This window comes from Poecilia reticulata, linkage group LG12, assembly GCF_000633615.1.
Source record: "Poecilia reticulata strain Guanapo linkage group LG12, Guppy_female_1.0+MT, whole genome shotgun sequence".
In the NCBI taxonomy this organism is placed as follows: domain Eukaryota; kingdom Metazoa; phylum Chordata; class Actinopteri; order Cyprinodontiformes; family Poeciliidae; genus Poecilia; species Poecilia reticulata.
Window position 1 is genome coordinate 1833097 of NC_024342.1, and position 17987 is coordinate 1851083.

At 38.6% G+C, this 17987-nt stretch overlaps 2 protein-coding genes across 2 annotated transcripts in view; both read right to left on the minus strand.

Annotated features, from left to right (window-relative positions):
* Nucleotides 1-3652, minus strand: part of wdr45 (WD repeat domain 45) — a 7566-nt gene extending 3914 nt beyond the window's left edge. The window contains exons 1-7 of the mRNA XM_008423174.2: nucleotides 3398-3652; nucleotides 2452-2526; nucleotides 1567-1671; nucleotides 699-804; nucleotides 525-619; nucleotides 363-442; nucleotides 72-280 (exon numbers count right to left, since the gene is read on the minus strand). Of these exons, the coding sequence (XP_008421396.1) occupies nucleotides 72-280; nucleotides 363-442; nucleotides 525-619; nucleotides 699-804; nucleotides 1567-1671; nucleotides 2452-2526; nucleotides 3398-3446 (719 nt within the window). The 5' untranslated portion in view covers nucleotides 3447-3652. The remainder of the gene's footprint in view (nucleotides 1-71; nucleotides 281-362; nucleotides 443-524; nucleotides 620-698; nucleotides 805-1566; nucleotides 1672-2451; nucleotides 2527-3397) is intronic.
* A 1656-nt stretch (nucleotides 3653-5308) lies between these two features.
* On the minus strand, nucleotides 5309-13224 carry LOC103473168 (zinc metalloproteinase nas-4). Its single transcript, XM_008423173.2, has 9 exons — nucleotides 13077-13224; nucleotides 12843-12902; nucleotides 11457-11506; nucleotides 10072-10141; nucleotides 9889-10006; nucleotides 9536-9708; nucleotides 7348-7429; nucleotides 7152-7273; nucleotides 5309-5394 (listed from the first exon to the last, which is right to left on the minus strand). Exons 1-9 carry the CDS (start codon nucleotides 13126-13128, stop codon nucleotides 5336-5338), a joined length of 786 nt encoding a protein of 261 aa, XP_008421395.1. The 5' UTR covers nucleotides 13129-13224; the 3' UTR covers nucleotides 5309-5335.
* Between the last annotated feature and the right edge of the window lie 4763 nt (nucleotides 13225-17987).

Genomic DNA, 17987 nt, shown 5'->3' on the forward strand with positions numbered 1-17987 from the left:
GATCTGATGAGATCTGATGTGATCTGATGAGATCTGATGTGATCTGATGTGATCTGATCTGCGGTAAGCACCAGTAGAGCGTGGCCGGGTCAGTGCCTCTGCGCAGCTCCACCAGCTTGTCTCTGGTTGTGGTATCGAACAGTCGGATCAGGGTTCCTTTGCGGGACGCTGACGCCGCCACGCTGCCTGGCTGGTTCAGCGCCACGCAGGCGATCTCGCTCTGGTGGGCGTTGATGGTAAACGGCGCCGACGACGTGCCGGGCTTGGTGTTGGACAAGTCCTGAAAGAGACGAGACATGCCAGCTTGTTGGCCAAAACAACAGAGTCGGACGCACTCGTCCTCCTACGAGTCTGGAACTTACCACCAGCTGCAAGCTGCCACATTTGTGACCTGGGAATACCAACAGCTGTTTCTCCAGACTGGGACACAGATCACAGATACCTGCAGGATGGAGAGAAATGCTGTCAAGTAGTAAGACAATAAGAGGAGAGACAAAGAAGCCAAGAAGAAGAAAGAGTTTCACCTTTAGGGTTGTCTCTGGTGTCGAATTCAAAAAGCTTGACGGGATTATCTGGGAAACTGTAAACGAAGATCTTGTTCTTCAACACGATGATGATCCTACGACAATAGCGATCTCATGATCAGTGGATCCATGCGGCTGGACAGGGACGGGTAACAGTGGTCAGAGGAAACTCACTTGTCGTGCCTCATGCGAACGGCCAGAACCGGTTTGGTGAAGGTGAACTCCAGCACCAGCTTATCCTTGGGGTCTCGGGACTCTCGAGCATCATCCCAGATCAGAACTACAACCAGAGGAGAGCAGATCCAAGTGATGCTCAAGAATTTAATGAATGAGAAACACATGCTCTATTCTCACTGTAGGTGTGACCCACCTACAACAGACAGGCTTTTAATACCAGACAAAACTCTGTCAGTACTCTTACAATGCCTCTGCCTCAAATCAACACTCTGAAAGAAACAGCTGTTTCTTTTTGGAATAAATTGGCTTCTGAAATATGTACATTTTAATAGAGAATGAATTAACATGAAATTGATGGAATGCCTAAATTTGTATTCAGTCTGTTATCGTTTTATTTTTATCTTTATTTTTAATTTAGTTTTAATATGGCTAAAATATCCATATCAAAATCCACAGTGGCGCAGTTGGTAGCACTGCTGCCTTGCAGCAAGAAGGTCCTGGGTTTGATTCCCAGCTCTAGTCTTTCTGCATGGAGTTTGCAAGTTCTCCCTGTGCATGTGTGGGTTTTTTCCAGGTACTCCCACAGTCCAAAAACATGACGTCATGTCGTCCACTGACTGTTAGACACCAGGTGATCCCACTAGGGATAAGGGTGTATGATAATTGGGTGGACGGCTGAAATAGTTTGTGCTTATAATGTTTGGTGTGGAAACCAGGAAGAATAATTTCAGCTACAGTAGGGACTAGTGGGGATCCTTTACTAAGCAAATAAATATTTTAAATATCTACAGCAGGTACAGTATAAATAAAGACAGGTCAAGCTGATAATAAAAAATAAAAGAACATTCTGGAGAAGATGACGCACCGGAGATTTCGGAGAATTTTGGATTGACTCCTCCTCCGACCAAGGCCAGCAGGTTGGAGCGATGAAGCATGGAGCACAGTGCCACACTGCCCACCTGCTCATGGTCTGCAACACAAACACTCAATGTGCACCGATACACTGATTTGCAACAGTTTTGGGACAGTTGTCATGACGACAGAGGTCTTCATCCCATTTTCTCCCTGCCTCATTGCCTGAGCTGGAAAGCAGAGGTGGGCGGAGCCATCCAAAACATCAATAATATTGACAGTGTGGATAATATTGACAGTATGTTGTGGAAAAAAATTTATACCTTAGTTACAGATTCACTTACAAACTTTCATATTTCTATGTTGCAGTTCCTCAACTCCAACACAGAAAATAAGTGTTTGTTTCTCAAATTATATATTTTTGTATATAATTTGATTGTTATATACAAAAATGATGTCTACATCACTTCCTAAATAAAGTAGAATTGATGTTGTTTTGTCTACATTAAAACAACAAATTTGTTTTGATGTGGACAAAACAAATTTGTCTACATCATTTTCTAAATAAAGTAGAAAATGATGTAGACAAATTTGTTTTGTTTTCTAATGTTTTTGTTTATGTTGTTAATATGTAGGCCTGTTATAAATCTTGCTGGAAAATGAATTGATAAACCATAAAAATGACTAAATGTCAGAACTCTGATATATCAAACTTAAGTAATAAAAAGTATCAGTATCAGCATCAGCGATACCAGACCAGGCCGTATTGCCCACCTCTACTGCAAAGCATTTATGTCCAGTCACTAACAGGCCAGAGGTTTGTTGATTTGCTGATAAAAACTCATTAAAGCGGCGGAGTGACGGTAGGCGGCTATCAGCCACCTCCACCAGGACTCACCCAGGTGGCCCTTCTCCATCAGCGGCTCCACGTTGTAGATTTTCATCCCCGTCTCCATCGCACAGCAGAAACAGCCTGTAGATGACAAACACTGCACATAAATCTCAATAAGTCCTAGAAGACAGATTTCAGTACCACAGTCCAGAAAATACAAACATATTTAAATAAAGTTTAATTATAACAACTTGATTGGACATTTCCTACTGTTATGGATTACAGTTTAAATATTTATTTTCCTCTCAATAGAGAACACACCTGACTCAGTGATTCTTTATTCATCAGTGTCTTTTAGGAAAAAAGATCAGTTGTCATGACAAGTTAACTGGTATATTTCCAGATATACCAGTGGCTCAGAGCTTTGATGTGTAACTGCATTTCCTCTCATAGAAGCTTCTTAACTATTGCTCTCTTTAGCTTTGTCAACTTTTTCCTTTTCCACAGAAACTTCTCATGGCTCAAAGTGTCATTTATATCAGACCCGTCTGTCTTATAAAGAGCCCGAGACATTTATAAGTTGGTGCTATATTAATAAAAATGAACTGTAATGAATAATACCTTACGATCTATCATGGGAGAACAAATATCAAAATGAATATAAAAGGTTTGCATTAGTGTTTGATCTTGACCACCAAATAAAATCAAGAAGGACACATTTTCATTTTCAGAATCAGTCCCATGAAACAAAAATGTGTCAATTAGATGAATAACTTTCCGAACACAGACAGCTCTAATGTAACCAAAACTGCTGAAGTAGAGAGCAAAACAGCAGCAGCCTCCTCCAGGCCTGTAGACGTCTGCGGTGGTTTCTTCTGTTCTGCTCTCCTACTGGAACACATCCAGAAGTTGCGGCAGTTGTGATATTTTGTGTGATTGTAAAACTTCGCCTTACTGACGAAGCTTTTTTTTTTTTTTTTACTAAAGTAAGTGGGACCAGAGTGAAGCTTACTTTGGTCCTGGTTGAACTGGAGGCTGTTGACTCCCCTCTGCTGAGCCATGGCTGCTGTAATCCTCCGGAACTACGTCTTTATTCACAACCACTGGACAAACTGGAACAGGAGACACAGACCGCCAGTCTTCAGCTTCCAGGCGACAGGCAGAGATACAGCCGCTGCAGCTGGAACTACAGCTGCGTCATTAGCATTAGCTTAGATGTAAACACACAAACCGCTGCTCTTCCTCTGCTTTGTTTCATTACTGCTGGTTTCTTCCAGCATCGCTGCCACCAAGTGGTCGGGAGGACAAATCTGCATTCTAAAAATCTAACTTGCTAAAGAACTTTTTAATGACACTTCAGCAAAAATCGTCCCCTTCCTAAAATAATGGCCCAACTCAATTGCCATTTAAAATGTATGAAATAAGTGACGGGACATGATCACTTATGGGCAGCATACTCTTACAATTGTAAGACATTTGTAAACAAAGCGAGTTTTCTCAGGTACACAGAGCTGAGATATTCTGACCCACTCTTCCATATCATGTGTTGTTCTGAAAGTGTCATTCATGCTGGAATTATAACAAAATAAAAACTGGAAATGTCCAGTCTGGATGGAAAGACATCTGTGGTAAACCACTTGAAAGCAGAAAGTGAAATGTAATGTGATTCTTGAGAATAGGGACAAAATGGGTTTTATTTTTCCCAAATCTTTTTAAAATTATTTCTCATATGTATGCAAATATGACAATGTTTTGGAAATGTAAAGATGCTAAGGTGCAGGCTCCCAGTTGCAACATGTTTTAAAAAAATTTAAATTTTTAATGGACATGACCCAGAACTTTGTCATCACCATCTGACAAAAATAAATATAAAATTATTTTTAAAATACCCTATTAGTGATATTTTTACTCATTTTTACAGACAAATGTTTCTCAAGAAATGAAATATTTAAAACAAAAAACAGCAAAAAGTCCATCTGACGGAGTTGACACAGAACTGAAGGTGGTGACAAGCTAGTGAGTTAAAAGAAATACTTGATACATGTGAAGTAATGCAATTTATGTAAAATACATTAAAATGAATTAATTGCACATTTGAGATTTCTCAACAATTTCACTGAAAGTCACAAAAACTGATGGAGTTGACATCTGACGGAGCTGACGAAATGCCAAACTACCTCCATGTTATTCTGAAGGAGGCCATATTGTAGCTCATCAGGTCCACAAAATCTTTACAGTATACTATAATTAAGCATTTATTTGACAAAATTTCAAAGTTTTGTAAATTGTCAGTTATGGTGTTGACACATCATGGTTGTAACGAGTTACATAGGAATAAAAAGAAGAAAAAACTAAATAACATTAGCCAACTAGACCTGCTTAGATGTCTTAGCAAAGGAAGAGAGGGGAAGAGGTCATGGGGTCCTCAGAAGTTCTGGTGCCCCCCAATATTGCCAGTTTTTTTTCTTTTTTGCATTCTTATGTCGGACGGTGTTGACAAAAACTTGGGACAAACTTCAATGGAGTTGGAAAATATATAAAAATGATCAATTCAATTTGATACTTTTATAATTATATGACTACTTATTCTTGTCATATTATCTTAGTATTCCTTTAATTGTTTTAAACCATTATAATGTATTGAGTTCTGCTCCAGGACAAGGGATTTTACAGAAACCATCCACCTACTAGATTTAAAATTTAAAAAAATATTTAGCAAACACCAGGAAAATATACATTGTTGTGATCACATGACCCAGGTTAGTCAGATATTTGAACAAATATATATATACAACAAGGAGAATAATCCACTATGCCAATGTAGTAGAGGAAACCTGTCCTGACACTGTAAAGGCACCAGACGCATCAGTCTGCTTGTCTAAACTGTTGGGATTGGACAAACAAAAAAACATAGAAATAATCATAATCATATGCAATCCTTTATTTTTATTTAAAAAGGAAAAATGCTGATCAGTGAAGGTTCTGTGTTCCCTGCTGGTGCTACCGCCCCTGTTGAGAAAGTGAGATAGCAGTTACCCGTTGCTCGTCATCTCGTCTCCCCAGATCCGTTAACGTGTGTAAAAGTGAAACCATAAAGACAACAGTCACTGTTCAACTTCACAATCAACCAGAATTTTATTCAAACAATCAAATGCATAAAATCCCATTAACAGCTCATCATAATCATCAGAAACCGAAGCCACAAAGAACAAATTAATTACCTTAGAAAGATACCAAAATACGAAGACGAGCCTTCAGAGACCACTGTGTGTGGCAGTTAAGACAGTTCCACCCCAGTGATCTGACCAGCTGTTTTACCTCAATTACTTTTATATCCAGGCGTGTTTCTACTGTCTGATGCGTTCTAAAGTACAGTTTATAGGTGGACTCAAACAGCCCGTAATGACGTGTTGCTGTTTGCGCGCCAGAGACCATGCAAGTGTTACCAAGGCCAAGGGATGAATTAATCGCTGTCTAATCCTCCCAGAGTAAGAACAATAGAGGAGTTCATTTCATACAGAAACATTTTACTCAAGAAAGCGAGACCAAAGTTCATCAACTATCTGTGTTTTTCATTCCAAACTGCTTCAACTGGTTCTTGAACCACAGAGCTCTCCTGACCTTTCCTCTGATCCAGTGCATCAAACAGCAGATTTTGATTATAAAAATTAGCACACGTTTCATATAATATCTTCAAACTCTTATAAAACACATATTGATTAAACTATGAGTAAATCTAGACTCAGTTTAATGAGTCTATATTAAACTATGAGCTACGGTAATTTGAGGCCTACTCAAAACAATCATGATCAATCTAATATTTCAACATGCGCCAAAGTTTAAACATCATTAAAACTAGCATAATTAAACTAATATTTCCAACAACCCTCTGATGGTTTTCATGTGCTTTCAGGAGGCAATGGTGAAAAAAAGAGGAATTCAGCTTTCCACTGTGGCATTTGAGTTGAGAGAATCTAGGAAGGTAATTTTATCTACAGGTCCTTCTCAAAAAATTAGCATATTGTGAAAAAGAGCAAGTAACCCAATCATCTGAATCAACGAAGTAACTCTAAACACCTGCAAAAGATTCCTGAAGCTTTTAAAAACTCCCAGCCTGGTTAATAACTCAAAACCGCAATCATGGGTCAATGATGACCTTCTGCTGTCCAGAAGGTTTTTGAAAGACCTGTATATAGCACATTTTGAGCAACAAGGCAATTCAAAGAAAAAAGAAAACCAAGTTCTTTGTTCAGTTGAGTTTTCCACAAAAACCTTTGTTCAAAATTTCAGAGTATAATTTGAACTGTTGAGTGCCAAAAAATAAATAAAAAAATAATAAAGGCAGTAAATAATAGAATAAACCTTTCGTGCTTTATGGAGAAATCTGTTGGTTTCTAATTGAGATTTAAAAAGCGGATGTTTCTGCAGGTTGCCACATCAACAGTCTGTTTAATTGACATCTTTCCGTTTTACCTGGATCTTTTTAACAAAGGAACTCCATCAAGATTTGAAGGTACATTTATGATTATGTTATATACAACAGAGTACTGTAAACAGTCGTGTTTTTACTGGCTGCAAAAATATTTCTGACCCATCCCTACGTTTATTCTCACGTGACACAATGTGACCAGTGAGAATCTTAACATTTTTTTTTTAAATGTAATGTCCACCATCCAATGTCTGAAGACTAGAGACACAGTCACTAATTTTAATTTTACACACACGGCCACAGTTCACCTGGACAGCAGGTCCGCATCGGTACGTACCACAGTTATAGAGAAGAGTGATTTTCTGTCTGTCTGTCTCCGTCAGTCGACTCCTCTGTCCCATATCCTTTACATTTTTCTTTGGGATGATGGTGGGTTTTCCGTTTGATGAAAAGAAAGTCCTGACAAATGAACAATAATCTTTACTAGAAAAATTACATTTAACAAACTTTTTTTCCCCCCCAAACTACCTTACCGTCCATAGTGTAGTATGGAACTGTAGTCATACGGAATATCAAAAGTTTTCCCAGCAAGCTTTTTAAAGTTTTCCTCCATACCTGAAACAGTCAGACCAACTTTTTATACAGATCACCTCAAACCACATAATGCTATATGATCAGCAGTGGCTCTGAAGGAAAGGAGAATTCAATGCTTGCCTAAAGTGGAGATGAAACCATTGTTCTTCCTCTCAACATGTTCAATCGCAGGAACCGTTGTAATAAATAGTTTATTCAGTGGGATTGCCACAAGAGAAGCAAAGAAATCAGCAATTCTGATTTCTGGGATGTATGAATCCCCCTGTTGGGATTCATACATCCCATTATTCATTTCTTTTTATTCCTATTTCTAATGATGCAAAAGTGACAAGTGACCGAGGGTTGTTGCGCGGACAGAAAACCCAGTAAATTCTAGACTAACAGGTAAAAATAGTGCACAAAAATCCGTGTAGGACGGCAAAGTCCTAGTGCAAAAATTTGCGTGACAGGTAGACGGAGCCTGGTGCTGCAAGGTTGGAGACCTTGTCCTGTTGGGCGACGGGGCCTGGATAATACCAGTGTTAAATGGACGGCGGAGTCCGGCGACGACAGGCGCTTAAATTCTGTAACAAAAGTATGTTTTTATCTTTTTAATCTTTTTTTTCCCAAAATCTCTTTCTTACCATTTATTCAATGTCGCATGCTGTTTTTATTTTTTCTTTAATTATGTAAAGCACCTTGAAATGCGCTATACAAATAAAATTTGATTGATTGATAAAGGAGATCACAAGCTCTTAGAGGTAGCAGGTCATAATGAACCAGCTGTATTTTGGTATTAATAAATGGAATTCATGAATTCAACTCACTGACTCTTTACTCATAAAGAACTCTGCATGGAGAACGATTCATTCTCCGCATTACCAAGGCAAAGGGATGAATTCATCACTCTCTAATACTCCCTGCACATTTTCCCAGAGCAGGAACAATTGATGTGTTCATTTCATACTCAAGAAAGTGGGGCCAAAGTTATCCGTGTGTTTCATTCTTTCAAACTGCCTCAAACTGGTTCCTGAACAGCACAGAGCTCTCCTGACCTCTCCTCTGACCCAGTGCATTTTGATTATAAAAATTGGCACACGTTTCATACAATATCTTCACACTCTTACAAAACAGACATGAACAGTTTCAATATAAAAACCTGTTACACTGAATAGTTTATTAGTTTTCTACTTCTTTGGTTATAATGAACTAAAACATTTTCAGATGAATGTATGACTTGCACACTTGTTAAGAATGTGATCCATTATAAAAACTACTGATTAAACTAATTTTAATCAAATTATGCTCCATATATCCAAGAAAAATGTTCAACTGATCAGGTTATATCTGTATTGATTAAATCATAAATCTAACCTAAATTAAGGTCTACTACAAACAATCATGATCAATATAATATTTCAACATGCACTAAAGTTAAACATCACTAAAACTAGCATAATCAAACTAATTTCTCAAACAATCCTCCTGTTGATCTCTGAAAAGAGATGACCTATATAAATGATCTGAATCCCAACACAGGGTACAGGGAGGCGACGGGCCTGCAGTCAAAGACATCATCTTTTATCTGGAGAATTACACCTTCTTCTTCGGCAATCTCACTGCGCAGTTCCCACCAACTACATTCCTTGTTGGTCAAACGGACATCTTAGCACAATCTCAGATTTTATAGCCTTCAACTCGTGAGGGGGCAACTTAAATTTTCAGCAATGCATCTGATGGACCCACAAAGCTTCTGGAACAGTGTCCCAGTTTAGCTATTGGTATGAACTCCTTATACCAACTGTTAAATATGTTGGAGTGTTTGGGTTCGGCCCACCCAGGCATCCTGCAGTGTCTAAATTAGACCCTGGCAAACCACTGAAGCTTGGCCTAAACCAGGTCAAGAAACTGCATAAGAAAAATATAAAAATAAAGGTGTTGCAGTGATCTAGACGTTATACTCAAGGTTAGATTTCTATGGAGTTCCTAAAGGGACAATAAAGCGAAAAAAACTCCACCAATATCCCTTTGATGGTCTCTGTAGATTTAAATTATTTTAAAACTGCTTTTTGTTGTTGTGACAAATAAAACCTGAGCCGTTGTCTGTATTTGTTGGATTCAGTAGGAATGTAAACGTTATCACATTACCTTTGATGATGTTACTCTTGATAATTTCGATAAAGTCATCCCGGTCCAACCTGGTGTGTTCATGCTCAAAGCCAAGAGTGTGAAGGATCTCATGAGCAATGTTGCCCACACTGCATGACGCCGCAACATACACAAACTGCCGGCCTCCGAAAAAGCCCACGTTTGAAGCACAGCTAAGGGGCGACAGATGACATACAGACATGTTATTTGACAGAATCTGAACCCAACTCGCTCATGAGCAGGTTGGGTTGAGCATGTGTTCTGTTGGTGGGCTAAGCATGTTAAATGAATTAGCTAAAACCCCGCATGAAGCACCATGCCCATGTCCAAACCTGGTTGAAAAGTCTACATACCCTTTACCAGGATGGAAGAGCACATAGTTTGACTCAGTAGAGTTTCTCCTGTGGAAAGTTATGCAGGTGTGCTCAGACACCATTGCCATGGCAGCCATGATATCCTCCTTTTTGTAGTCTTAAAAAAATAAACTCAGTTAAAGCTTTTTGTGAGTAGTGCTAACCAGTTAACTTACTACTTACTTATGTCTGGATTGATGTCGTATGGCAAGTCTGTAGTTGGCCAAAATTTACCCACTGCATTCCTGTTTTTCTGCAAAGCAACATACAGGTGTACAAAAAAATATACATATATATTACAGGTGTTGAGTTGACAACATTGTCTTAAAGTTGGTTTCGACCTAGACATGATGCTGAGGCCGAAACTTTTATCCATTTTCTACACCCGCCTTCTCCTATTGTAAGTAACCGAGGGGACCTAGTGCTCAACTCTGGCAATCAGGGGGCAAGACAGGGTACAGAGTGGACAGGTCACCAGTCCATCACAGGGCAACACATATGACAAGACAAAACCATTCATGTACCCTCTTAAATCCAAATAAAGCCAATATGCATATTTGGGGGGACTTGAGAGAGAATAATTGGGTGACCTTTGGCTATTCATACTCAAACATTCAGCCTTGCATGCATTTTAAAAGACTATTTTATGAAAATACATGCTTCACATACAAAAATGCCAAATATCTTGGGACAATAGTAGGTCACTTGAAAGGACGACTAGTCTATTCCAAGTAGACATGTGCCAGCATCCAGTAGGTGCTAGATTAGAGTGTCGTCTAAACTCTACCACAGCCTCCAGTATCACATGTTGATTCTGTCTGTCAACAAGCAGCCAAGTGGGACAAACAAAATCAATCATTGTGATGCTTTAAAGAGTTCAGTTGGTTTTCTAGAGGAAAAATTAAGGAAGGTCTGTTGAGATAAGGAAATCAACCTTGACATACTGTGTTGAAGACTTGATATGTGATTAACAATATTGTAAAGTATAATTATGCAACTCTGTAGCAAATGTATTGTTAGGTAATGAAGAGGTGGAGGGAAACCAGACCTGTGAAGGCAGTAATAAATTAAACTAAAGATAAATGCATGAATGAGTTTCCCTAGATCTTGTTGAACTTGTTGGTCTCAATTTAGTTTCAAGGAAAAGGCAACAAATAAGTTACCATGGTGATTGATCCTGTGCAGCTAGCCTGGTCCAGATCTTGCCAACAGCCAGGCTTAGTTGACCCTGGAGCCTTATCTGCTCCGTCAATGCTCACGCCGATCAGAAATAAGTTTTGTCTGTGATTGCATTATCTTATGAGTCTGTTTTTTTTTGTTTGTTTTTTTTTTAAATCACCCTGCATTAAAGTGCAGGTATTCAGTCAAGTTATTAACCAGTGGTGATTTCTGATATAGGCGACATGGGCAACTGCCCTAGGTAACATCTTGTGAGGGGCGGCATGAGCGCACATATCAATTATTAAGAAAAAAATTTGCAGCTGACACTTTGCTGATTTAAAATAGACTGCATAGCAAGTAGACCCCCAGTGTCGATGAGCAACAAAGTGTTGCTTGTCCTTACTCACCGATACCAGCATGTCTCCCTCCACCACTGCCATGTCATCAGAAAAAAGTTCTGGGAAAACATTCATGTTAAATGTATTACTTTACAGTTTCTGATTTTAAGGGGGGAAAAAAATACTCCAAGATACAGCTCTGCAATACCACTTTTGCCATTAATGGCACCTTTGAAATACTTCAGGACATGCATGCATAAAGAAGGAAGACTACTTTCAGGAACAATTTTTTTATTTATTTAGAAAAAGCAAGACATGATTCTTATGAGAGGAAGTTTCAATGTCCTTGTCTGTGTGCCTTTTAAAATTAAAATTATTTTAATTTAAACTGTTGAAAGCATTCCAACAGTTTTTCTTATAGTTTTGATTTTGGTTTTTTGCCTCCTTTAGTTGCTTGAAATGCTTAATGCACAAACTCCAGTCCTGGTGGGCCTCTGCCCTGCAACCTTTAGATGTGCCTCTGCTGCGCCACACCTGAATATAATAATTAAATCATTAGCAAGACTCTGGAGAACTTATCTACACAAGGAGGAGGTAATTAAGTCATTTCATTCCAGTGTTTTGTACCTGTGGCACATCTAAAAACTGCAGGACTGCAGCACCTGAGTGAAGTTGCCCCCCCCACCTTCTTCAAATCAGACAAAATTGGTGTCAAACGTTTGTGCTTGTTTGTGCAGCAGAAATTTTCATTTGTGCCGCTATCATTTTAAAGATATAAAGAAATGTTTCTAGAGGTCATCCAAGGTCAACCAGCCCCCCACCTTCTTCAAATCAGACAAAATGGGTATCAACTCGGCTACGTTTGTGCAGCAAAAAATTTTCGTTGTGCTGCTTTGGCTTTGAAGATATTAATGAAAGTGTAAAGGTCAAAAGGTCAACCAGTGCCCCCACTTTTATGAAATCAAACAAAATTAGTGTCAAACGTTAGTGCTATGCTTGTGCAGCAAAAATTTTTGTTTGTTCCGCTATCATTTTAAAGATATAAAGAAAGTTGGATTTCATAAAAGTTGAGGGGCTGGTTGACCTTTTGCCCTTTACACTTTCATTTACATCTTCAAAGCCAAAGCAGCACAAAAACATTTTTGCTGCACAAACCAGCACAAACATAGCAGAGTTGATTGACACCCATTTTGTCTGATTTGAAGAAGGTGGGGTGGGGGATGACCTCTAGAAACATCTCTTTATATCTTTAAAACGATAGCGGCACAAACAAAAATTTTTGCTGCACAAACCAGCACAAGCATAGCACAAATGTTTGACACCAATTTTGTCTAATTTGAAGAAGGTGGGTGGCGGGGGTAACTTCACTCAGGTGACAGCAGCTCTTGAAACCGTTTTATTTACCTTCTACCCAAGACCGACAAAACTATCAGCTGTTTGACAAGGTGACCTTACCTTCTAATGTCTCTGGGTTATTGGTCACATGTTGTACTACCTCGATGTCAAACAGAGGCACTGCAAAAAAAGTCACAATCAACCGTTCATAATGACTAAAGAAAACACTGATCATAGCACCCAATTCCCCCAGAGAACTGGAGTTTACAGTTTCTCAAAAGCAATGAGGAACCATGCAGTTCTTTCTACGGACATTTACAACGATACAGGATTAAAAGCTGGGTGACTTCTTACCATTTTTCACATAGGCAGCAAAAGTTAGAGCCACTAAGATCTGAAGCAGCATATGTGTTCCAGTCGAGCTTACAGCACCACTCCCAATGTTATCACATGAAGTAGAATCAGCTGGGAGCTGCAGCCTGGTTGAAAACCCAGCAGAGCTGGAAAACCCACCTCATTATATAGACTAGTGTTTCTCAACGGGGGCGGTACGGCAGAACACCAGTTTCTGATGATTCTCTTCTTGTTTTCAGAAGAGAATCATAGCTCTTCTTCTGAAAAGAAGAGCTATGGTTAATATAGTTGTAGTTCTATCATGTTTTAATGTTGCACAGCCCAGTCTTTTGCAAATAGTTCAAGGTTTAAACTGTTATTGTTGTACATCTTTTATCTGGTCATTTTGTGCAATATCTAACAACTAACATCAGAAAATGGCACAGAAGAAGAATTTTTTTCCCACTGATTGGCTGCTGATAGGCCTACTGATTTTAAGTTGAATGTCCATTGCATTTTTTGTACACGCCTGTATAAAAAAAAAAAGTTTATTCCCATGGCCTTTTTGTTCTCCGGAAAATTATTTTTGATAATAAATACAGAAACAACCAAAAAAAAAAATGAAAGCATCAACAATAGTGATGATAATATTAATAATATTCCGTGCAAAGTAACCAACACATTTTTGATGGGGGGCGGTGACGGACCTGGATAATGTATACAGGGGCGCTTATATACATAATAAGCCCCCAAAAATGGTTGAGAAAAACAGGTACGCGAGATTTTGGTTTGCCAGCACAAGACTTGGCTACGACTGGCAATTAGTGGAGTCTCACACTACTACAGATAATAATAATAATAATAATAATAATAATAATTGTTGGCAATAGTTAACACCTGTGTGTGTATTACTGGATCTGTAATTTGTGTAAGCATCTTTCGACTCCAGAGCATTACTCCCTGGCCTCTAGCGGTGGTCAGTTTTAATTTAATTTCGTATTTATTTATTTTTATTGTGATTTTAATATTAAGCGTTTAATATTCTTTCATCACAAATCTCAACGCTGTTTCGGAATTTTTGTGTTTATCGAGCATGGTCTCTAGCGCTTTGAGATACACGTGAACCCGCCACTATGGGACGTTGTTCCGGGTAACACCGGAAAGAGACTACCTTACCCGGAAGTCTCCACTGTTTCGTGGGAAAAAAAATTGTACAAAGCAAATAATTTATTTTTGAGAGTGAAAAAGGAGAAATGCTTCTCGAGTCATCCTTGCGCCAGGGGCCATGCTAATCTTCTCTGTATCGTTCTTAATTTTTATATGCCATAGGCAGATTTACCCTCTTGCGATTGCGTTCTACTCAGGTTTCTCTATTTTGTTGCGGGTCGGAGTCGATCAAAACCAGAATATGTGTGGCTGAACGGTTAGATATGCGTTTCTTTGACCTAGTTAGGGGCATGCCATAGCAATGCATAAGGAGAGCAGTACTGACTTGCGAAGCAAGTCAGTACTGCCTCCATGCATTGCATGGCAGGCACCTATTGNCAACATGGTCGTGTTGCTCCACATGCTACTGCCAGCATTTAAGCTAACATTAGCATATTGGCTAATTTTAGCTTATGCATCAATTCTAACATAATGAATGGTACAACTACAGTTTATTAAACATGCTTCTGCCTCTCCAMAGGTTATTGACTACGTTGCAGCTTTCTTTAGCATTAATGCTAATTTTTAACATCATAGCGCTGCGTCAAAGCCGACGGGCACACTTTGGCATGCCCCTTTAAAATTTCTGCAGGAATTTTCTAGTTTCCTTTTGTTTTTGTTAGTTTTTCTTTTGATCTTAGCTTTTCGGAGACATGTAAATCAAGACTGATATCACCAGATTGGCTGTCTGGTTTCCAGCCTGATCTTCAGCCAGCCAATCAATTTATGACAGTGTTGTAACAAACAAACTACTTTATGAAGAGTTTAAACTCTCCCCATCGACATGTTTTGGATCCCTGGCAGTGGTGGCTGATTAAAACTTTTTTAAGCATTTAAAGATTGTATCGGAAAAAGACGTATTACTCCCAAGTGTATGCGTTCCATGGTCTTTGGTGCCATCACGTGGCTAAAACGTGATGTGCAACTTCAATCAAGAAATTGAAAATAGCAATTTCATTATTATCGATGGCATGTTGAAGCGTTGAATTGATATCTTCTGCTTAAGTAACGTGTTACACTTCTGTCTCATGCTATGGTGTAACTTTGCAAATGTATTAGTTGAGGTTGAAAAAACATTACCTGTTTTTAGCAAATAATTTTAAATCATAAACTTCTATTGTTTGAATATCTTCCATGGTGTGTTCTCCATTTGTGGTGCTTGAACTTGAACTTAGATAATGTACATTTAAATAATCGTAAAGACTATGTCGGAAAAGGGCTCAATACCTCCAAGGTTTCCAGTTCCGTGGTCTTTGGTGCCATCGTGTGAAGAGCTCCTTCATTTCCATTGTTGACACTGCAGAGTTGAATTGATAGTTTTTGATTAATTAACATGTCACAATTCTATGTGCTATTTTTGGTCATATCTGCCAATTTAGTTGTGAGGGTGACAAATAATTTTATGCCCAGAATAAACTTATTGTTTGAACATCTGCCATGGTGTGGTCTCCCTTTTTGGTGCCGCGTTAATCATAAATGTAAAGGCAATTTTATTGTTGCGTGGGGTTATACTTGTCCTGTGATGTCCTCGCCTAGATGTTTGTTACAAGTATGCTAATGCCAAATATAGTACAGTCATTTTTATATGGAATATAAAAGGTCTCAAGTAAAATTTAATTTCTTTTGGAATTAGTAAAATATTTTTGATTTTGAATTTGAAGAAGTTGTTATGAACTGGTAAAGTATGGGGAAAAATAAATATTTTATACATACCACACTGCTATCCTCAGAATCAAACCTCATAATGCAACTTGCTACCAAAGATCATTAAATCATTTCTTCAACAAAGGCAGATTCACTAAGATACAGTTGGCAAAAAATATAAACTCCATTCCAATGAGACGTTTATGTTGGAAAAATATAAAAAACTGGCCAATAACAAAGTTCTGTCCTGAAAAAAAAGATATGTCAGCTGGTGTACAATAATGTTGGAAAGATTATTGTTTTTCCATCAGTGGCGTTCAGATGCCAATAACTATAGGGAGCTACCAGAACAACGGCCAGGAGGCATTCCAACCTCAGCCGTGGAGCTCATGAGGCCAGGGTACATATGGAAGAACACGTCAGCAGTTATCTTTATTGTTTTATTGCTGTAAGGCCAATTAAAACGTTTTTTCATTTATTTCATTTAGAAGGTGAAAATCATTTTTTACATGCTGCCTTTCCTTAAAATAACACTGGATAACTATCCTTTGGATGATGTTATGCTGTTTCTTCTTCAACAAGATGAAGATCAAAATAGACTTCTCTTGCCAAAGTAAAATATGGTTTAAACAGCAGACAATGTTGGCAAAAACCTTTAGGTGTCTGCTCTAACGTTGCACTAAGAAGAAATAGGATGTCCGTTGAGTTTCATACAATTTTTGTTGCTTCAAAATATGGTGTACAACATAGACATCTTTCCTTACTTTACTGTCCGCTCTCTCAAACTTCGAAATCACAAACAGTGAATACCCTCGCATAGCACAAAACCTTCAGGTTTCTGGTGGTAGTACTGTACTTTCTATAGTATATAAAAAAGGTCGTCTGGCGACTTCCATGTTGACTCATACCATCTTTTCTTGCTCTCCACTGTGTGCACGCTTAACCTTGCAACTGACAGTGAATCCCCTCTGGTGGCGAAAAAGTGCTACATGCAAAACGTACTCGGGTTTTGGATAGATCCAGGTTAATGACTAAATTATTTGTTAGTCATATTGTCTTGTAAAACAAAAATACAACAAAATAAACATATTGAGGGTTTTCCACATTTTGCCAAAAGCAGCAAAAATGACCTTCTGCCACAGTGAGCTGGAGACGAAAAAATAATGTAATTTCTTTTAGAAGATATGCAGCAAAACCAAGAATACATCAAAAATGAACAGAAAATGACTTCATAAGAAGGAAATCAAAGTTCTGGAGGTTTTTGGAGTCCAGAATATAAAAAGTGTGGGATCTTTACACATCTTTTGGAGATGTCTGAAGTCTCTTTGAAGGGTAGAGTGTTAGAATTTGATCGAGTGGAGATGAGAAACCCTGACAGTCTCCTGACAAAACCTGAATGCAATTAAGAAAAAAGAGCTCGAGCAAAGTTTTAGTGTTTGAGTGTTCACACTTACGCAACCAGGTTGTTGCACCTTTTCATGTTTTGTCCAGCAGATGAACTATTCAGGAGCCATGACCAGTTAAAGGTGGCCAGAGTTTGGAAGTGACTTAGCATGGTTTTATTTTTACACATCCCAAAAACATAGTATTTAAAAAGGTTTTGTCACCTTTTAACATCCAGTTCCATGTCTGATTTAGATTTAAGGTAGTGGTTTCTGATACACAATGTCCTTTTTGTTCTTTTATTCCTTGTATGTCTGGAAGCATTTCTTACATCTTTGCCTTCCTTTACTACTTTTTCCATTCACAGTCGAGAAAAGTTGCATAACTGACATAAGTTACTAGGGTCTATTTTTATTCTACTTGTCATAAATAATGAGAATATTACCACAAGGCCCCCTGCAAAGTTTTGTGCATAGAAGTTTGGGTCTCGCAGGCGGGATATTGGGCAACGCAACAAGAGCAGAACAATTTTCTGTCCAAAGACCTCACAGCTGCTGTCAAATTGGAACCAGGAGACATTAGAATCAGTCCTCTGTGTTGTTATAAGGCACACACACACACACACACACACACACACACACACACACACACACACACACACACACACACACACACACACACACACACACACACACACAC